This window comes from Solanum dulcamara, chromosome 3 (genome assembly GCF_947179165.1).
Source record: "Solanum dulcamara chromosome 3, daSolDulc1.2, whole genome shotgun sequence".
Lineage (NCBI taxonomy): Eukaryota > Viridiplantae > Streptophyta > Magnoliopsida > Solanales > Solanaceae > Solanum > Solanum dulcamara.
In genome coordinates this window covers 6,456,323-6,479,668 of record NC_077239.1, presented here as the reverse complement: position 1 = coordinate 6,479,668, position 23,346 = coordinate 6,456,323, and the positions used below count along the sequence as shown (strand labels likewise).

General features: G+C 30.6%; 1 protein-coding gene and 1 long non-coding RNA gene across 8 annotated transcripts; one reads left to right on the top strand and one right to left on the bottom strand.

The window, feature by feature from the left end:
• The first annotated feature begins 1,378 nt into the window (after positions 1-1,378).
• Positions 1,379-5,264, top strand: LOC129882318 (uncharacterized). 7 transcript variants are annotated; one of them, XR_008765745.1, is made up of 4 exons: positions 1,379-1,789; positions 2,581-2,667; positions 3,921-4,452; positions 5,068-5,264. It is a non-coding gene; the product is annotated as an uncharacterized LOC129882318 (long non-coding RNA). The 7 variants fall into 7 exon arrangements; XR_008765744.1 differs by lacking the exon at positions 1,379-1,789 and having other exon boundaries at positions 2,386-2,667; positions 3,921-4,081; positions 4,333-4,452; XR_008765743.1 differs by lacking the exon at positions 1,379-1,789 and having other exon boundaries at positions 2,393-2,667; positions 3,921-4,081; positions 4,349-4,452.
• A 10,180-nt stretch (positions 5,265-15,444) lies between these two features.
• On the bottom strand, positions 15,445-17,689 carry LOC129882317 (uncharacterized). Its single transcript, XM_055956564.1, has 4 exons — positions 17,160-17,689; positions 16,721-17,065; positions 16,299-16,641; positions 15,445-16,151 (listed from the first exon to the last, which is right to left on the bottom strand). Exons 1-4 carry the CDS (start codon positions 17,460-17,462, stop codon positions 15,889-15,891), a joined length of 1,254 nt encoding a protein of 417 aa, XP_055812539.1. The 5' UTR covers positions 17,463-17,689; the 3' UTR covers positions 15,445-15,888.
• Between the last annotated feature and the right edge of the window lie 5,657 nt (positions 17,690-23,346).

The window sequence follows — 23,346 nt, the reverse complement described above, 5'->3', positions numbered from 1 at the left end:
GTTGAATATCTTAGTAATGAAATTTCTATTCTAATTACTGGACTATATACTGAATACTTTCGTTCAAGATACACCTTGCTATTATGGAATTATGGTTGTCAGAAAATCAAGGATGGTGATGTTAGTGAAAATGACGATCCAAAAAATCTAAGAGAGATTTCATCTCTCCTAATCAAGGAGAACCGGTGGACGTCGAGTAGTTTTTTTGAAATTGATAGTAGTAAAATGCAGACTTTTGTTTTGGCACCTACAGTAAACATCTTTTTATTTATGTACTATTTGTAAGAATTTTTTTGAAAAAATACTATGTTAATAGTTTGTTGTGCAACTATTTAGCAGGTGTTGTTGAATATAACTTTTTGTTGTTCATAACATAAGCCTTGTATCAGTTACATCTCTCTTATATATCATTTTTATGTACAAGTCTTCAATATATCAATCTAAAACTTTAGATCATAAACACTTTGAATCTGTCGTGCATTGTATCTAATAAGTCTAAATCAATATCAATTTTGGTCATGATACCTAACCTTTCAATATACCACTTACATAACAATGTTTATGTATCATCTTTTGTAGAAGATACATCATTCTGATATATCATTTACAGGTAACAGTTGAAAGCTTATACATCAGTCTTCAATGTATCAATCCTAAATAACATTCGATTGGTCATGTATCAGTAATCAATGTATCAAACTCAAATATAAGTTGAAAGTTCATGTATCAGTATTTTAATGTATCATCTTTAATGTATCTGATATATTTTAATAAAAAATCTGTAGTGCTTTGTACCAAATATGCCTAAATCAACATCAAATTTATATCTCACACATTCTCTTTGTATCATATACATCTTTTGAATTTATCATTTTCATAGGTCTGTTAAATGATTATATAACTTTGTCTCTTGTATCAGATTCACAACAATGATGTATCAGTGATATGTGTAAGTTTAAATATCTTACTTCATCTATTTATTTTTATATTTAATAACTTTTACTACTTGAGTATCAAGTAAATTACGATGAAAATAATTATCAACCATGCATGTATTAGTTATTAATATTTAATTATTTTCACTACAACAAAAAGCTTTATTTAAGACCAACATTTTGGGACGAACTTATAATCTTGTCTCTAAAAGTATATTAATTGGGATCAGATTATATCCTGGTCCTTATTTGTATATTTTATTGCGAAGAAATTAAATTCGGTCCCTAAAACTTTTACAAACTGGTACCAAATGATAATTGTAGGCTTTGAGTGGGAGATAATTCCGCTATATTTTATACTTAATAATATTTAAAAAAATAAAAATTATATTTTCACTAAATTTTAGGCTAAAAAAAAAATAGGCAAGAAAAAGATTTTTTTAATTTTTTATTTTATGATATTTGGCCCTGTATCTCTCAAAACCATATGAACATTTTCTCTCCATCAATGGTGTTCGACTACCAATATCTCTCCATCTATGGTGTTCCACAACCGTTTTCTTATAGATTTTCTCAATCAAAGTACCAATTTGTTTCGCTCATCACTAATTTCTATATTTTCTTTTACTTCTAAGCTTTGCCATTTTATAGTGAATTGTTAAATTGAGCCTTCCCTTCTTTTTTTAACGCACATTTTTTCAGATGATACTGCTGACATTGCTCTATAAACGAGCATAATTAATCATTCTCTCTCACACATTTTTTTCCTACTCTTACATTTTTTGCAATTTCTTTTGTTCTGATTCTTCTTTAATTTGGTTGCTTGTCAATTTCTGCTTGCATTGCTCTTTCTGGTGAGTTCATTTTGAAATCTTTGTCTCCTGTTAGTTTGATGTAATAGTAAATTTGGCACACACATATATCTGAAGTTGATGTTAGTTGAGTTTCAAGTCTTTGTGATGAGTGCTTTGTGTTTTTAATTTATAGTTATTGTTTATCAGATTTTATGAATATCTGGTAGTTTCTAGATTTTTTTGAATAGTTTCTTGATGGATTCACATAGATGTTAGTAATCAGTTTGCTCACTCATGCCCTGAAGTTGTTTGATAGTATGCCTAAATCAACTAATCTTGCACAATTCACTTCCTTTTCTATTTTGGTAGTTTGGTTTAATTTAATTATATGACTGATGTCTTAGCTTCATTTTAATTTTGTGTGTTAAGCATGAATTAATGTTTCTTACTGTTCTATTTCAGTTATTTAAACATGAACTTGTTACATTTTTAAATTCTCACTTAAGATATGAATTTTATTTAATTCTTAGTTCATGTTTATCTAAAACATCAACTTGACATTACGTTTAGTCTCCATGTTCTCTGCCTAAGTTCATTTTTTTTTAAGTTTTGAACTTGTTTTTGTGTATCAATTGATTGAACAAAGAGAGTTATCAAAATCAGTTATTCTTGTATGAAGACTTTATTAACAATTTTTCTTGTTTGATTAAGCAAACTGTTTGCCAAAGAGAATAACATATTTGAGTTTTTTGTTTGATCACGGTCATTGAAAATGAATTTGACTTAGATATTATTTTTAGTTCCTCTTGAATTTAACTTAACAAATTGTTTTTTCATGCCCTTTGGCACAGTCAGGCGTAAACCTGATCGTGGAGATACAACTTTATCAGCCAGCTGCTTTGATAAAATTGCCCATTGAAACGTGATTGGTTTACAAGGTTCTTTATATTTCTAGTTGTTACATATGCTTTCAGTAATATAATATTTAAAAGCAATGAAAGAAATCTTTAGACCTAAGGACCAACATATATGAATGGTATAGAAACTTTTACCTTTCATAAAATAAATGAATAATATAGAAGTTGTTGCAGTACATGCCCTTTATTTTGTATTTTTTTTTATATTGTACCCTATTTTAAAATGCATTTATGATGTTTGAGGACCGCAATTTATTTATGTGGTGATAAGTAGTTTCTCTAGATCTATTAAAATAATATATTAAATCAATCTTTTATTTCGTTCAATTAATTGAGATTTAGCAGTTATATAAAATCATCTAATGTTTTACCAAATTGTTAATCTTCTTTTGTAAATGTCCATCTTTGTGGAGTTTATATTCTTATCATGAATACCCATTTAATGTCAGCATGTTAGTTAGTCATCCACAAAGTCATTTCAATAAAACACATGGTTGGTGTGTTGTTTGGTTCATGGGATTGTAAAGTACTTCCTGAGTTCAATTTTTTGTGACTTACTTTTCTTTATATTCTATTTTAAAAAGAAGCCACTTTCTATATTTAGTAGCTCTTTAATTCAATCATCCCATCTAGCATTTTTAAATCCACGAGATGTAAAGAGTATTTTGATACATTCTGCACATCTTTAGTTTAAAATCATAAGATTCGAAAGTCTTTCTTATTTTCTTAAACTGCATGGTTAGTGAAACTAAGTCACATACATGTAATGGAGGGAGTAATTTGTGATGTATCGTCATATGACTTTTTGAGGAAAAGAATCCTGGTGCTTAGACTGTTAAATTGCTGAGGAGATTGTCTCATGAAATGGAACCTGTGAACACTGCTCTGCTATGTTGCTCGGACTCTTCCAAAATATAGTTGGGTACGTGTCACATACTTTAAAAATAGTGTATTTTTTTGAGATTCAACACAGATGCGGCAATATTTTTAGAGAGGACGAGCAACATAGCTGCTCTGGTAGGTATTGTACTATCAACTTTGTGAAGACTTCCTTTATAGTGTGCTTCCAAAATGTGTTGTAATGAAATTTTCGATGGTTGATATGTACTTTTTGGTGGTTGTCATTGTTTTTACTTGAAGCCAATCACTATTGGGTCATTGGCAGGAGCTTTTCTTTTACTTATTGCAGTGATCTTTTAATATTTATCAGATGTTCTGTGTTATTTTTAATTACAGTCAGTACCGTTCTTATTGCAGTACTATTCTAATTGCAGGAGCTCTACTTTCTTATTTCTTGAAATCAATTGATATTTTTTCTGTGACCATTGGACAATCCAGTATAGCTTCTAAAACCTCCATTATTGGAGATGAAGTGATGAGAGCTATACACGAGTGTATCTTATCATTGTCCAACAACTTAATGGACCCATTTAAGGTGAACAAAGTTTCTGCAATTTTCTAGCCATGCTACTTCATGTTATCCTCACTGTCTATATATTACATTTTTCCTTTTGCCCTTCGCTGCCACTTGTCTTTGTTGCGAAAATTCCATCCGAGGAGTTTCAACACTCTGAAACTGCTCTGACCACTTTAACATGTGGGTAGATCGCATAATTTTTCTCTGTCTAGATGAATAACCTATTGGCACTGCTTTATCGACTTCAAAGAGCGCGCTCTGATGTCAAGGTACTCCATATGCTAGAACAACTCTGGATGGCATGAAGTCATTCTTGGAACCACTGGCAGGAAGCATGACACTTTTGCAAAGGGCGCAATGTCTCCTTCCACTTAGTCTTCTCTATGCAAGTAAGCTCATCATTCAGAAATAAATTTTAGAAAATTCTATATCATTGTTAACGCTATGATTCTTCATTTCAATGGGGTCAAATTTTAGAAAATTTAGTCTGATGCTTAGTCACTATTGCCTTGTCTTTTTAGTTGTTATGCTATTGCCTTTTGATTATCATATTATTTTGCTAGTGTATTGTGTTAAAGGGATCACTGTTGGGTTGGCTGAGCTAAAAAATTGAGAGGATCTTAGGACTCCACAATAGGAGATTTTGATAGATAAATATCAGCCAACAACTTTGAGGTTACTAAGACTTCACAGAGAAGATTTTGTTTAATAAATCAAAAGCTAATAAGAGCTTTAGACATTTAATTTCTCAATAATTTAAAAACAAGATACATTGTTATTCCAAATGATTAAATGACATTTATTCAAATTCAACATAAATCTATATTGAAAGATCAAAGTATTAGTAGTATTAATGTATCATAAGAACATTGTGTCACTTCTCCTCAGGAAAAAAAGTGCAAGTTCGTCGATTATGACCTTCTTGTCCACAACGTCCACAACAATTTGTGTTTGATGTTAGCTTCTCATCTGGATTTTTTTCCTTCTTTTCCTTGGTCGTTCAGGTATTCTTTTGAATTTAGGCGGCAAAACTAATTCATCTGTAACACACTCTGGAACCGACCAATCTTCTTTACCAGGCATTGGAATTATTGGAACCTCATAAGTTTTGGCTAATGCATCTGATTTATAGTAATCAGAGTAGTATGAATGCATATCTGTAATATTTTTGATTTTTAAAAAAGCAATTGCATATGCACAAGGTATCTCGTCTAGTTGAAATCTTCCATAATTACATATTTTTCACTCAAAGCATACAATGTATTTTCTTTCAGATTTATAAACTGAAAACATAAACTCAGATGATGGAATAACCTATAAAGATTAAGAAAGTTTGAGACATATTACATGATCTAAATCAATAAATCTAGAAAACACACTGATACATCACCTCACTGGTGATACATAACCTTTTGAGGCCTAAATACATATTGGGTGTCAAATGGATGGGTTTGGTTGAAATTGAGAATATTAAAATGGGTTGAAATAAAAATTGGGTTGGATAATGACACGCTCAAATTTACTTTGGGCTCAATTGAGCTAAAATTCGGGTTGAATTATGACCCGCCCAATTTGATCCGCTTAATTTCAATAATTTTAACATATTATAATTTACTTTTTGTAACTCCAATTTGAATTTCAACTTAAGAAAATAAAAATAAAAATTTACAAATAGATAGATTAATCCTAAAAGATATAAAATAGATAGTAATTCATACATTTAATATGAGAGCATACATTACATCAATGCAAATAAAGAGCCTTAAAATGGGTTGAAATTGAAGATTAAGTTGGGCTCAATTGAGTCCAATACAAATTATCTTGAGTCCAACCCATAAAAGTTTGGACGGGTTACCTATATTTCGGCTCATTTTAACACCCCCTAATACATACCTTCATTCTTGAATTTTTAGACGCGTTTAGAATCAAAATCTCTTCAAACCTTCTCCCTAATGTTTTCTTTGTATACGAGAAAATCTCTCTGTTTTTGCAGTGCCAAGAATCAAATAGAATTCTAGTCTCCTCCAAGAATTCTAATATAGATAGTTGTCGTGCCTCAACAACGCATCTATTGATAGATTCGACGATATTAAAAGTCATCATTCTTCCTCTGTTTATTGTTACATGAACTCTTGACCATTTTTCATACCCAGCATTCTCAAGGTATTCCTTAATCTGGTAATCAATTTTTTCCACCTTAGCCATCAAGTTTTTAAAATCTTCTTTTCTATAGGATTTGGCCATTGAGTAGAATAGATCACTCAATGTGTTTTTGCTCCTCTTGAAGTTCGTACACACATTCTTTCAAAGATGTCATATGCATGCATAATGGGGAACATTTGGTAAAACAATGCTTAAACTCTTTATTATACTTTCATTTTTATTCGATACAACACATTTTTTTCCTCTCCCCAAATGCATTTTTGAATTGTTGAAAGAATCAGGTCCATGAAGAATCATTTTCGGTGTCGACAACTCCATAAGCTAATGGTAATATGCAACTTAATCAAAAAAAGTCCAGCCAAATGTTAGTTTTTTTTCCCGTTAATAGTTGAAAGGTGTATCAAATTAAATACAACAGAATATCAATAACTAATAAATTATCTGCACCATCAAGTGTGCTTCCTGATACAAAGGTCCCTTTGTAAACTGCACTAAGATATGCACCGTCAACCACGGCTATAAGTCTATAGAAATCAAAACCCTTCATAAAGGGCTTCAGTGATATGAATAGATACATAAATTGATTTTTTTTGACTTGTACATCCTTATATACGAATTTAGGTACACATTATTGAACATATGTATGTATATGGGCATCTTTCTATGACCATCGGTAAGTTTACCCCTTATTATCTCTAGTGCACGTTCCTTAGTCTGCCATGCTTGTTGGTAAGAAATCTCAATCCCATAAATTGCTCAAATATCTTCAAGTACAGCATTTGGAGTATGTATTCTTTTATGATTGAACAACTTAGGACCAGTTACACCACTTAAAAACCCCACTGTTGCTTGAATCTTTGTTAACATCCTATCTTTTAGTGGACAGATATATTCACTATTGAAGTATCTAATTTTAAATATCTTTGAATTTTTTCGACACGATGCCTTCAAAGTCCAACCACAGTCAGCAAAATAACACACTAAAACATAGTTGCATGTATCAGATTCATGTCAATTCAAAAAGTGTATCATGTATTAGTCAACAACTATAACATTTCACACAAAAACACCCAATCACATATACAATAATGTCTCATGAACTTTATCATATCCAAAACAGAATTTTGGCCTTACGTATCATGTCTTGTGGCAGATACATCATTCAGTTGTATCACATAAATGTATCGGTGAAAGGTCATGTATCAGTATTCAAGGTGTCAAACTCAAATCTCAGTTGAAAGACTATGTATCAGTATTCAATGTAGTATTATTTGACGTATATGATACATTTAATTAAATCATTACTTGTGACATACATTCACTTACAATTCAAATTAAACTTTGACATTTTAATATGTATCAGATACATACATATTCTCATGTATCTCACACCTATTAATATCATAATAAAAGGTACAGTTCTACAATTTCCTGAGTATTTTTTGAACAATAATGTATCATTAACAGTAAACCAAAAAAAGTGTATCACAATAATCTGTAAACAATAAAGATAGCTTTGTATCAAATACACAAAATACTTAACGACTTACGTACCTTTTCACATCAGATCTATTTACCTTGAAATTGAAGTTGTGCTCCATTTTGTATTTCACCATAACAGAGATCAGTGTTGATTTATCCTTATACAGTTGCTTCTCCTTTACATCTGTACTATTCGAATCACTTATGTAATTCGTAATTTCTAATTCGGGAATGTAACATGAATCGTTATTTTTTGATTCAATCAAAGCAAGAACTTGTGTATCTCTTCTTGAATCTTTGACACATAAAATTTCACCTGACGAATGATCAAAGCAATGTATCTTTTCACCATTTTTATCATTTGTATTAGGGCTGCATATCGGGCGAATTGAGCGGATAATTTCACTTAACGGTTTGGTCTATCGAATATCAATTTTTAAATTTACTATTCCGCTAACCAACCTATAAGATATCGGTTGGTTCAGTAATGGATTACCAATTATCGAACGGTTATTGGGCGGTGTATCGAATAACCTATAAAAAGTTCATAGACTATTTGACAATGAGAAAGAACTTAAATTGACATTGAAAGGGTGGAGTTTATTGAAGAGAAGATATACCAAACAAGCATTTTGGATTTCCAATATGAATCTCGGTATCTATTGAGAGAATCAAATCAGTCAAGGATACATTGGCATCAACTTGATGACTCATATTTTTACAGAATTGCACACAACCAGAGTAAAAGACTCATGTCAATTGACTGAAGACTGGAAAAGAAGTGTAAGTATATGATAATTCTTAACGGGTTAACGGTTTATCCGATAAGAAAAATTAATAATCCGTCCCCACACCAATAAACCATTAATTATAAAATTTTAGTCAATTACTCAACCATTTATTTGATAATCCAATACCAATAAGTCAATTTTATGGCTGGCTTATCGGTTACGATTCAATTTTGAACACCCATAATTTGTATCAATGCATAATGGATACATTCCAATTTCAGGCTCGTTTTTTTTACCTCCAAATACAGTCCTACTCCCATATCGTTTCTAATTATCATTGGAGATGAATTTTCTTCAATTATGTATTAAATTTCTATGTTTTTCCTCATCTCATCGATATCTAATTCCCCTGCAATTGCAGATTTGAGATTCACGATCGAAATCGTTTGACTAACAACTATTCCTTCGCTCTTGTATCTGGCATAAATCACATCTTTTCCAAATTCTAAAATTCCCCAACAAAATTATTAAGTTCATAATGTATCAGCCTTTGTTTTTTGAAGAAGCAACCTCTTTTCAGTATTGGGTTGTGTTGGAGGCAGAAGAAAATTTGAGTTCTGAATGATTTGAAATTGATGCGAATTGAAAGCGATTAATATCAATTCGCGTGCGTGATTTGCTCCACTAAAATTTAATTTTTACGTTTTGTTTCCTTTTAAAGCTCAACAGACTCATTAAACTTATGTATCATAAGTTATGTATTTGCGCTCCAAGGATGTATCTGGATGATGTTATTTAAAGGGGATTTTTGTAAAATTAAAAAGAGTTGGAATAGAATGAAATTAGGCTTATACAGTATGTGATTCCTCATTTTTTTTAATATATAATCTAACCAAATATATACTTAGGCGAGCAGGAAATTAATTAAGAGCAGAAAAACATGTATAATTTATCAACAACTACTTGGGCCTATTGATAATGTTCCAACCCAATTCAAAAATTTAAGCCCACAATTCAAAAATTGGCTTTAGTATCTAGGACTTTTTACATAAATGTACCTCCCGACATAACATATAGTGTATGATGTGCAAATTTGTTATTTTATGTGATCTATATATATATCATTTTGAAGGATCGTAGATGAGCTTTCTTTTGATATATTGTATGTGTATCAATACGTTATGGACTCAAAAACTTTTAACTTCACAAATAGTGAATTTTTTCCATAATTTTAAATATAATTTCTTTTGAAGTTCGTAACTTAATAATGAATATGCATTATCTTTTATGTATCAAAACAATAATATAGTACGAAGTTTATGATAGTAGCTCCACATTTTTATGAGATATAATAATACATCGAACGATACAAATATAGTTTTTCGAGTGGAAATTCTAAATTGATACACAACTTGATCCCTTAGAACTATTATTAATTAATTTTGCATGCGTATTTGATCGAAATAAATATTGGTATGCCTAATTAAAAACTATTCTAGGAAAACCAGTGGAAAAAAATAATGTATACCGTCGAAGTCCAAATCATAACATTACCCAAAATAATAGGCAAACATTTCGAAAAGTTATTAAATCAAAAAAATAAATAGAACAACTAAAAAACCAACCAATAAAATTTACTTACAACAAACAAATATTTTATGTTTATCTTAATGACCATTTTAAGTAAAATTGATAACGTGTTTGCTTGTTTAAGTGGTTCATCAACCAGTCGTGTATCATTTTATAATATTTTCTCTAATCTAAACTGAGTTTAAAAATTGGGACTTTTGGTCCTTAAGTTATTAAATTGTGCACTTTGAATTCGTTTGAAAAAAAAATTATTATTATGGGAAATTCTTCTATTATAAATGTATTATAATTATTAATTATAATTTTATCATTTAATTACTAGTGTGTTATATTAAATCTATATTGTTAATTTATATTTGACAGAATAAAGTTCTATAACAGTTAAATATATACAACATAAACTCTACACAAAGGGACCAAAATGTGTATTTTGATTAATTGAAGATTGACTATGCATGAATTATATATCATAAGAACCAAAAGAAGAATTTACTAATAATTTAACGATCAAAAAGACTATTATCCCTTTAGTTTTAACCCCTCAAGATGTATTGAAATGCATGAAATTCATGTAAATTTTATCCATAATCAGAAGTCTCGTATTTAAATAATGTGAATCAAAAAATTTTTATTTTTGAATCCTGAAATTGAAGAAATTCCTTACCTCAAGTAATTTACACATCACAAATGTCCAAAAAAAAAGAAAAAAAGGACAACTAAATTTCAAATATCATATAAGAGTTAAATTTAAAATAAAAACTTTTCTAGTTTGTAATTAGGCAAACAACCTTAAAGAACAAGTTTGTTAGTTGGTGAGCAACTATTGAAATTGAACACATAAAACAAAACACATTCCACTACCATTGAGAAATTAAACCTCATGATATAATTTCCTAAAACACACAAGCAAAACCACTCTTTTAATGACAAATGGGCAGTCCTAATTAGAAATTGCATCTTAAGATGAGAATCTTTTTCTTTACCTTCTTTTGATTTATGTAAGTGATATAGTTAAGCAAAGTAGAATTTTTGCATTCATCTAATCACAAAGCATACAAAGAGAAAAACACTTAATGAGCAAGTTTACTAATTGTTTAGTACTTTTTATTTTCATCATGCATACTTTGATTATTCAGTGCTACATCCTACTTAAAGGTTGTTTTAGCTAATGTTTATAAACAAAACTTATATATATAAAAGGTATCAGTGGCAGAGCGATTTTTATAGGTAAATGTATAGTTTATTAAGTTACCTGTATTTGTTAGACGTTTCTTGAGGATTGGGCGCTAAGGAGTAGTTCTTTAATATAAGGGTATTATTGAAAACAATTAGTACTGTTTGTTATCTTGAATTTTTTAGGTAATTTTTATTTTGAAATTATTTATTTTTACTAAATTAGTGCTTATTTTGAGACGGAGAGAATATGAACTTGAAAGTTAGATCCATTCCATAGTAGTGCTATAAATAGATACACCCAAAACTATTTAAAATATGCATTTTTTTAAAAGGAGGATATCAACGACAATTCATTAGTAATCGTGTACTTTATATGTGATCTAGCGGTCAATAAAATAAATAAATAAAACTAGGCTAAATATAAGTCTAAGATAAAATATTAGATAACTATTTCTTGTTAAATTTGGTGGATACATTATTGAAATAATAGAAGATTGTAGATTGAGATAAATAAATTGTTAAATTGATTCAGACATCATCATTATTTTTTAAAAAGAAAAATTACTGTGAAAATGCTTAATTAGCCGACCGAATGAACCTTTGCGAGAGAACAAACACAAAATAAGAAATATATATAGTATTGCCCCTCTCATATTAGTTGTTAATTTTACTAAAAATATTTGTTCTAAGCATAATTTTTTATTTATAAAATTATGATAGGATTAATTAACTTTATTAATTTTATTCTTAAATTTAATTGTTTTTTGAAAATAAACAATATTGATTATATTAAAAAAAAATTAAAAATAAATTAATATAAATATTTTCTATTTATAATTCCTTAAATAATGTGTGAAAGAAAAAAATATGACAACTCATATAAGGTAATATAGGAAATACCTTAATTATTATTCATCATAATATAAGCTTCTAGATATTTTCCACCATTAGTTGCAAACATTGTGGGAAAACGGCAGAAAATAAAAGTATCCAACACATTTGCCCCAACTTACAAGACGGCAGTTGACTCAGATTGAAATTGACAGTTTTACTCTTCTAATACAACCATAACATAATTCGACATATTCAAATAATATGGGATCTGAAAAAAGAAAGTGTAGGTAGATTTGGGAATATTTAAATTTTTATTTTTATCTTATTTTAGGAGTGAATTAATATAACAACAACATACTCGGTATAATTATATAAAATGAGATTTAAAGAAGAAAAGTTGAACTTTCACCTTTTCCATATTAAGAGTAAATTAATATAGCAATAATCACATAAAATGAGACCCGGAGATGGTGATGATTCTATTCCTTACCTTATAATTCTCTTCCCCCCGTCTCTCAATTTATTTTTATTTATTGGAAAAAAAATATACATACTTTATTCTTACCTTAAAAATAGATAGATTAATTTCAATACACTCGCAACTTAAATGTTATATACTTATATTCCATTATTCACTATGATATAATTTGTATCTTTTCTTGATACCACTAATCTAGAATCCAAAAAATCACAAATTTAAAAAATTGTTTATAATATTCGCCTATAGAAATATTTAATCATCCAAATGGCAAGACATAAAACAATATCTCTATTTATTTTGGCATCATATATTTTGGATTATGAAATTATGAAACATTATTTTATATTTAGATCAATAGTACTTCTACCTCAATCCAAGGCAAAACCTATTTCCTTTGAACTATGTAGGAAAGACCCAAATTCAACTCTATTATTTTTAACACAAAAATGCTCGATCAATAAACTATAATATACTCTTTTAAAACTAATTACTTAGGCAAATTGATCTTCGAATCGTCTTTTCACGGTTACCTCCTTTATTACTAAGTGATCATTTAAGAACCTTATCTGGAAAAAAACATCAAAGCAATGGGACCAATGTGGAAAAAAATAGAAATTGTGTGAGGCCATTATCATGAAAGTGTCTAAGTGAAGAAATGTGTGATGTTTTTGTGGACCATCATACCCCGCCAATTCCTCAAATCAGATCCTTAACTTTATGAACATTTAAAAACTTAGAGGGGTCAATTCAATTGCAGATTTCATTAAAGATTTTTCAAATAAAACGCGTGAGGGTATCCTTCTGTATAATATGGGGGTCACTTTGTCTACTGTTTGTGGGTCAGGGGGGCAACATGATAAAAAAAAAATCTTCTTAGATTAAATTCAGTTAACGCGCTATTTTTCGTTTTTTATTTTTCCTTTTTTCTCCTTTGACAGCTCACATACACTTCTAAATCTCAAATTTCTTTCCCTCCAAGAAAAATATTTACGAGTGTATAAAAGGAATGTTATTTTTGGCCTAATACATTATTTGTCATTTAAATATTTAAAAATTTGAACTCATGATAAAGTGTTCTTATAGTGTATTTTTGACTCGAATTTGAGAAATTTCTTGTGTCATCTAAAGTGTTAATTACGTAGATAAGTTAACTATTAAAAATATGTTATTTCTTTCAACTATACACCTTAGTCTCAATAAGTCGTAAAACTTCAAGCATGTTTGAATTGATGCTAATGTGCATAATTAAAGATGATGATAGTTTTTATATGATTAACTTAACTCCTCAATAGACGTTCACAAAAGATTAAATTGAAAATATCTAATAGCAACATTTTATCATGCGTTCAGGTATTCAATTAAAGCAGATCATAATTTAAGTGTCCAAATAAATCGTACAAATAAATTTAAGCAGTCGTTGATGTATTAAATTTATTTTTTACTAAATGATGTATGCGCACACATACGTTAAATACGTACTTATATTAGACATTTAAATTAAAATATAGAAATTTATTATTAGGTAGGTAGTTTAATGAAGTTGTGCATAAATTTTTACTTTACTACCATTAACTACTCCCTCTATTTCATATTAATTAAATTTTTAAGATAATACATACATATTAAATAAAATTATTAAGGACAAAATTTGAATCATATTTTTCTCTATTACCTTTTTGTTTAATCAGTCTCATAAAAATGATTAAATTTGAAATCATAAATATAAATATTCTCTTATTGGAGTATAACTTTATAAGTAGGATAGTTTAACTCCTAAAAATTACAAAACTTTATTAATACAAAACTTTATTAAACACATATAATACATTTGTTAACTGACATAAACAGAAAAGAGTGTACACTAGCACAGATCTAAATACTCCCTCAGTTCACTTTTACAAAACCTCTAGTTCGAAAAAATAGATCTATATTTTTACTTATTTTATTTAAACATATGAAGAAAAAGTAATTAATTTTTTTACATTTTATGCTCAATAGTGTAATTATTCATTCTTTATATTATTTTGTAAGATTTAAGACCAAACATCAACAGATACAAATATTATGATAAATATTTATTCTATCAATTACTATTTTCTAAGATCAAACATCAGATACAAATATTGTAATAAATATTCATATTTAATTATCAATTAATTTTTTATATTTATCCCAAATATTAATTATTTTCTAAGATCTAAAATCAAACATCAACAAATACAAATATTGTGATAAATATTTACATTAATTATTACTTTAATGGATCCTACAAAATTTAAATTGAACAAGTAAAAAATGAAGGGGGGAAAAGGAACAAAACAAATATATTTACATTACTGTATTAAAAAGAGCAATTTGAATTAAAATTAAAAAAAGAAGTGTTTCACATCGGGTAAAGTAAAAGGTACAAACTTCTCTTCTGGAAAAAAGAAGTCTGAATTTATCAGACACAAGATTCAACGAAGCATTGCACATTTCTCCATATGTACACCCACTATATTTCTCACTAGTAATAAAATACTTTTATAAAGAACAACATTCGATGGACCGAATTGAATTCAAATATAAATTACAACTCAAACTATGCTAAAATTAATAAATAGATTAATAATCTGACAAATATAAACAAATTGAATAGATAGTTCGATACCCCACTAATTTGAGGTATAACCAATAAAATTTTAAAATAAGTATATACTATAATGAATGCCTACATCGATAGCGACAAGAAATAAGAAAAAGGGCAACTTAGTGGACAGCCATTATAGTCAAAGGAACAGAGTGCCAATGCATGTGCTGCAACATGAAATTAGATCAAAAACCCTTTTTAGGCATGTTACAAACCTCTAAACACTTTGACCATTCATCACAGTAAAATTAATATACCAAACAAAAAATTTCAAAATTAATTCTTGCAATAAATATTAAATAATGGTATATAATTATTGATTAATTATACCTGACCATATTATGCATTGGACAGATACAACGTTACACTTGACAATAAAATATAAGATGAATAAAAGGGTTTGCAACTCTTCCAACCAAAACATGAGCCCAACCCTTTTTTCCTACCATCTCTTTGACCTTTAAAACTAAGCAATATAAAAACTATAGCTTATTTTTTTCTTACTACTTAGTATTAACCTAAGAAAAATCTCATACTTCTTTCTCCATTTAGCTTATTCTTCCCTCTAATATACTAACACCAAAAAAAAAAAAACATTTGTTTACTTCGTCATCATCGTTTCCTTCTAAATCTAAAACCCTATGTTTCTGCAAATATCATTACCCAAAAAACAAACAAACAAACAAACAAATCCCTTTTTTCTGCTTCAATTTTTTAAAAAACTAATATTATATTTTTGTCAGTAAGTCCATTCCTGAGGAAGTTGAAGTTCTTGAGGCATTGCTGGCGGTGGCTGTGTTCTCTGGTTTCTCCTCTGTTGAGCTGCTGCTGCTGCCGCCGCGGCCGCCATGTTCCGGTATTCTGGAGCTGGAGTGAAACTGGTATTCTCATTGTGACATCTGGTTTGAACATGGGATTGTGGCCTAGTAGTAGCCGCATCCATGGCTTCCAAATTCAAATTCAGAGCCTGGACCACTCTGTCTGGCAAGATAACTGGACAACCTGAAATTGACACATCAAAAAATGGCAAAATGGTATCAGAATATCAGAACAAATCAACCCCAAATCACATGGAGCAGTAAATAGCTACAAAATTTAGTCAAATTAACATTAAGGGAAAAACAGTATATCTGGGATGAAGAAAGCTACCTGGTTTTTTTCGGGTTTCAGTTTGTGTTCCAACTCTTCTAGGCAAAAAGACGCCAGTTCCAGCACATTCCCGTTTAGGGCCAGGATTACCAAGGAAAACAGCGCGCATGCCTGAGCCAGAGTGAGGCTGCTGCTGCTGTTGTAGCTGCTGAGATTGTTGCAAAGTAGGCCAAGCAGAGTTCGGCAAGTTCAAAGTACCTTTAACTCCATTTCTGGCTCTGTTTTCAGCCAATTGCTGGTGACTTTGGTTCAATGGAAACTGCCTAAATCCACCTTTTCCATTGCCCAAAACACCTTGCCCTTGCACTTGCTTAACCATTTGCTGTTGCTTCAAACGCTGAAACTGCATTTCCAAAACAAAAATTAGCAAACGCTCTAAATAAAAAGGAAAAAAGAAGAAAACAGGGGAGACCCAAACATACTTGAGCCACCTGCAGTTGTTGGTAAGAGAGTTGTGGCTGATTTGTGTTGAATAGACCGAGATTATGTTTGGGGTTTTTTGGGCCAACAGTTACTGGAGGAGCAGACCATATTCCACCTTTGTTATGGTACAGTCCGGCCGACTCCTCTATCATTCTAATCCTCGCCACTTCTCCGGCGGCCGCATAAAGCAGATCCAAAGACACATCCGGCCTGTTCATTGGCGGCGGAGAAGAAGCCTGAGATGGACAGTTTGGGCTTCCACGACTTGACCCCTGCTTACAACCACACCCAGCTACAAGCACACCGCACAACGTCGATTGTGGCGAACCTGACAAACTCAAACCCTGTAGAAAAAAACCCCAGAAAAAAATTAAACAAAGTTCCAACCAAATCAAAAACCCAAAACTGAACCATAAACTAAAAGAAAATAAAAGTTACCTTGCCATTTTCATAGCCTAAACCAGCTTCTTGCAGAGTAGAACTAGCCATTTTCCTAGTTAACCCAGTGATATAATCATCTTCATCACTCTCGTTCTCTGTTGAACCAACTACAGACTCAACCGGCGAACTCAGATCCGAGTTCGAACCAAACAGGCTAAACCCACAACCAAACTCCCCTCCAAACAACTTACTCCCATCATTCCCTGGAGAATTCGTCTTAAAATCCATCAAAAGATAATCATCAGTAAGAAACTGTGGGGGTAACCAAAACTCACAATCATCCACCAAATCTTTCTCCATCTTGAAGAATCCACCTAGAACACAAACCAAACTCAATATTTTATAAAAACCCCACAAACAGCTATGAAGTGCAAAGAAAAAGGGTTGCTGATTCTTGAAGGTATAATAATTATTATAGCCTCCAAAGGGTGAGGGTCCAAAGTAGAACAAGAAGAGAAAATTGGAAGAAGAAAAGTTGAAAACAGTGATACAGAGAGAATGAAAGTTGCATAAAGAGATGCTTATAGGAGAGAGAGAAATGGAGGCAGCGAGTCTTTTATAACGAAAATTTCGAACCCTAGGTACTGGGGAACAGTTCTTCCATACACTCGCGTTTAATTTTCGTGTTTCTCAAGCGCAGCGTTGTAGCCAGGTAAGAGTGAGTGGGCCGAAAGTGGGCTCGCTCGACTAGTGGAGTGGGTCCATTAAATCTGACAATAGTTGCACGGCATGCATGTGAGCCGGTGGTGGGCCCACTACGAAAAATAGGATCATTTGATAATTGGTTAAAGTTATATAAATATTATGGATAGATGGATAAATTATGAAAAAATTTATATAGCATGATTTAGTTGTATGTAAATTATGCAAAGATCTAAATAACAAAATAAACAACATATTAATTTATGCATGAATAATTTATATTCTAACCAATTATCAAATGTGATAAGTATTATTTATGTATAATTTACTTCAAACCATTTTTAAGCTTATTTTATTCAAAAAGTAATATGATGAAATGTGTCAAGAAAAAACAAATGGAGAGGGGTAGTTATGACAAATTTAAATGAATTAGAGTTAATTAATTAGTAGAGGAAAACCGTAATGAGAACGTGTTAGCGCCTTTGTGATTCGTTAATGTGGGTGGTGGATGATGACAATTGTCCCTCATCCACTCCCATGTGGCACTTCATGCTTTGCATGTAAGCAACTAATGGATATTGGATCCATTTTACTTTGCTTTTTTTTTTTTTTCTTCTCCTTTTTTGTTTGAAATTTTAAAAAATTATTTAATCATTAAAAATATTAATACAAATCAAACTAAAATTGCGTTTGATTTTTGAAATGTGTTTGATAAGTTTCTCCAATTTTTATATTTTCTTCTAAATGTATGAATGAGCGACGTAATAAGATTTGTGAGAATTCAGGTAAAGAGTTTTTTTCTTTTTAAAGTCAATTGTAGTTGAATATAACTATGCTAAACATAAGTAATTAATCTAGGAAAATTAGTGGAAATCAACTTAGTCGGATAATTACATAATGTGCTAAAATATTTTATATCACAATGTAACTTCATCAAAAAAAAATATCCATTTTCCTCTTCTCGTCTTTAGTAAATCTTATTTTAAATGAGTCTCCCTTTCCCCTTTTCTTTTCTTCATATAAAGGGTTCTCTTTATGTTTTCTCACTTATTAAATATTTTCCCTCTTTACCTAATATTGAATACACAATGTATGTGACTGAGTATAATTCTCCTTATTTAAGTAGCTAACAAGTATGTTATAAAGTGGCAAATGTATCTGGCTCATTAATAATTCAACATGTTATATATATATATACTCACGTATTTTGCAAGTTAATTGTTGTGTGAATGTAGTGAATTTTATGATAATGTACCATGAATTTGGAGTTTCATAGAAAAATTTGTTTATATTTCTTTGTTTTGATCATTTTTTTTATGTTTTTGTTTTATAATTATGATTATTAATTTACTATAATTACTGAGCATAGTAATTTTTGATGCCATAAATACACTGAATCAATGTGTCGAGTCAAATGATCAAATCTGAAATACATGTGTTTAAATACGAATGCCATAATAAATGGAACTTATACAATCCCCCCTATTATACTTTACAAAGGTGATATAGGTTCTAGTGGAATTATGAGAAGAAAAAAAAAACTAACGGATATATTCGTGTATTTAAAATTTTCTCTCTTAGAGATGACTTGTGTATTAATCTTCACTTTCATATTTTGTTTGTGAGTTACGTCACTAAACTTACACTTCAAGCACTCTGTTTTAGTCATATTCAACTTGAACTCTTTAAAGTACAAGGTATAGTTAACTTCACTGTAAATCTCGTCAATCAATAGTATGTCATCTCATATGCAAATAGTATGTCATCTCTTATGCAAATAGCATGCATCATGATACTTCCCCTTGAATATGTTGCATCAGATCATTTATCACCAAGACAAATAAAAACAGACTAAGAGTTGATACCTAATGCAACTCTATCACAATTTGAACATGTTCTGATTTTCTTCCATTGTTATCATTTGGACTTTAACTCTCTTGTACATGTCTTTAATCGCTCTAATTTAAGTCATATGTACGCCTCTAGCCTCCAAATATCATTGTAGAACCTCCTTACGGATTTAGCATATATTGTGTACAAGTCAATAAACACCATATGCAAGTCCCTCTTCCTCTTCCTATTTTATCTTGCCGATTTCCTCACGAGATGAATAGCTTATGTGGTTGATTATCCTAATAGGAATTCAAATTAATTTACGATTATCAACATATCACACCTCATCCTCATCTCACCACTCCTTCCGAAACTCTGGGTTCAAAAGAATCAAATGAATAAAATATATTAAGACCTTTTACATTTTAAATAAGCATGTACAGATAGCATGACGTTATATTTCTATGCTTGTATCCCTATATTTTTGTTTTATAATATGACGTTATAAATTACTCTATAATCACAAAACAAGTAATCAATACTATCAATAAAAAGAACTTGCAAAGTATGAATTGTTTAAATTATAGAAAAAAATGCAATTGATTGGTTAGATTTTGAATTCAACATTTTGTAAATAATCATAAAATTATATAAGCAAGACCTCATTATAAGTAGTCGTACCTTAGCAATAATATTTTATTTGTCATCATAATTATATACGTGGCGTGTTTTCTTAATTTAATTTGGAATGGAGTAAATGTTGAAAGACTGAAATATTTAAGATTTCAAATTCATTTAACAAATAAAGTTTACACTTTAATGTTATACCTTAGATGTCTAAATAAAATTTAAATCATGTCCAATCAGGCGTTCAGAGTTGGATTTCAAATTTGATAAATGTATAGTCAAACTGTTACGACTCAGGCTAGACCCTAGGTGCAACACGTCGATTAGAATCTCAAGGGACCCCAACCAAGCCTCTTAACATATCATTAATGAATATACATAAGGTAAGTAAGCAATAAAGTAAGACATAGACGCAAAAATAAAGTCTCAACATGAATGTCTTAATAAAGGAGAATAAATCTAAAACTCGAATGAAAGACAACATAGACCTATCTAACATGCCTCTACTAACTAGATGAGGTGGAAGACAAGCTCCTAGCTCACCCATGACAACATAAGGAAGTCATAACGACGATGAAAAGATAAAAGTCTTGTCCTCGAAGCATGAGGACTCACCAACAATGAAAAAGTAAAGCTCAACTCTAGCCATGAGTAGGGGTGCGTGAAAATCGTTCGACCCTACATTATGATACAATGTTGGCAAAAGTATGCATTAGTACATTAAATGCACTAAGTATGTGAGAAGTATGCATGAACAATGAATATAGGACATAATCAATATGAATCATGAGATGCATGACCAATATCTTAAAACATGAGTAAAATTATGAAAATCTTAAAACATCATAATCATTGGTCAATGCATCAAAACATCATCATGAGAACTTTATACTTTTTTTTACCTTGATGCGGGATATAATCTTAACCGATACTTAAGACCATTCAAACTATTACATGAAATCGGATGAATCCCACATCGAGAAGGGGAAGGCTACCTTACCAGGATAGACTTCTTGACGGTACTCTCTTTAACTGTGTTATATGTGGATCCACTAGATTCGCCATATTGGCATCTTTAAACCTACGCAGGCAACATAGTAGGGACTAAAGGTTGCTACTAGGATTTCCTTGGATAGCTACAATGGCTATCGGACCGAACTCCACTTTAAAATCCTCTAAGTGTTTAGTCATTATCACAACGAAACTTCATGAAAACATAGTCATTAACATCATTAGGACAAATTATTATAGATACGAATCCATCTTTATAAAATAACATAAGAGTAGCTCATTTATTAACTTCAACATGAGTGTGAGGAAATTCCATCACAATCTTTAACTTCTTTAATATGATTGTGCAAAAATTGTCCTTATTGCACTATAACTTCTTTGCTTTGAAACGTCGTCATTCATAACTTTTTGCTTAAAGCATCTTTGAAACTTCATTCATAAAACTTTCATTGAAATCATTTGAAAATTAAAATCATAGTTTATTGAAAACATACTTGAAACTAGCATATAGCATGTATCATTGAAATTTATCTTGAAATCATGCAACGTAATGTGAATTATGCATAATTTAATCAATAATCGTAAGATATATCATGAGTAAGAAGACCCAATGCAACATCATAAAATTAGGGCTTTTAGAAGAAGAATTATGAGAGAATTGGAGAGAAAACTTAGGATTTCATGGGTGAAAGTGCCCATGAATGAATTGTCACACACCTTTGATCTTAGGAGCCCTAAATTGCAGAGAATTGAAGCTTTAACCTCGAATAAATCCCTTGAATTACTTGAGGAAGAAGAAGACTCTTGAAAGAACAGTTTTCAAGAGAAGATTTTGATTTAGAATATTTGGGTGAGAATGAGAGGGTTAGGAGGGCTTAGGGTAATTAATAGGTTAGAATAAGCTCTCAAAAACCGTCCACATTCATTAATAAAAATATAAAAAAAATACTGAAATACCCCCAACTTAAAACTAAACTTTTCCCTAGACCAGAGATCCACCACGGTTCATGAAACTAACAATGGCTCGTGGTGGTGGTCATGGTGAAGGACTTGGGTTTCGAGGGAAGTTGGATTTGGAAGGGGTTCCTCCACGAAGATCACCACGGTCCGTGAGGACCACACGGGTCATGAACTTCCCACGTGGTAGGGACTTCTCAAGACTGCTGAGGGGTTAAACCACGAGATTCCACCACGGCTCATAATGCCTCACACGGTCCGTGAACTCTCTAGTGGTCCTTCACATCTGAGTGCTAACTTCCAGAGTTGGACCACGTGAGTTCTCCACGACTCGTGGACCCTTTCACGGCCCGTGAAGTCCTCCTGGTGCCAAAAAGCTAAGATTTTTTTGAGAATTCTTTGAACCTCGTTTTCTGACTTTTCCACTCCCGGGGTCTTACACAAACACAATTTCATCTTTAACTCCAATTTTATAAATTTCAAATAAAGTAAAAAATATTTAAAATTATGACCAAACTTTTACTTAGTTAATATAACTATTTTGCTTGAACCCCGCACCCCCTCCCCCCCCCTCAAAAAAAAAAGAAGCTTATTTAAACATGCACCCACCCAAATAGTGTTATATAATCGAAAATATCATGATAAAACAGTAAGTACATTTTCATCATTAATTAAAGATTTTTGATTAATTCAAATCCTCAATAATAGAGTGACTTTTAATGTGGAGTATTTTACCCCGCTCCTCTCAAGTGGGCTTTATGATGTGATTTGAAATTAATCAGATCTCAATATAAATATTTAAATAGAATTAAAACAAAAATAGTATTACATAAATTGTAATGGATAGAGCAATACTTCTCTATTCTAAAATAAGTGATACTGTTCAATGTTGTGCCAATCCCAAAAACTGAATATTATTTATATTTATAATTAATTTTATTTTACCTTTACAGATTCATTTACTGTCGCACAAATATTTATAATTTACTATTTTGAATTAGAATTTATTTTTTGAAATCTTCTATCCTAAAACTCTCTGTGTCAGTTATATAATAGGGAATAATAATTAGTTGACCAAAACTCATCAAACAGATATGACTTTTATGTAAGTTTG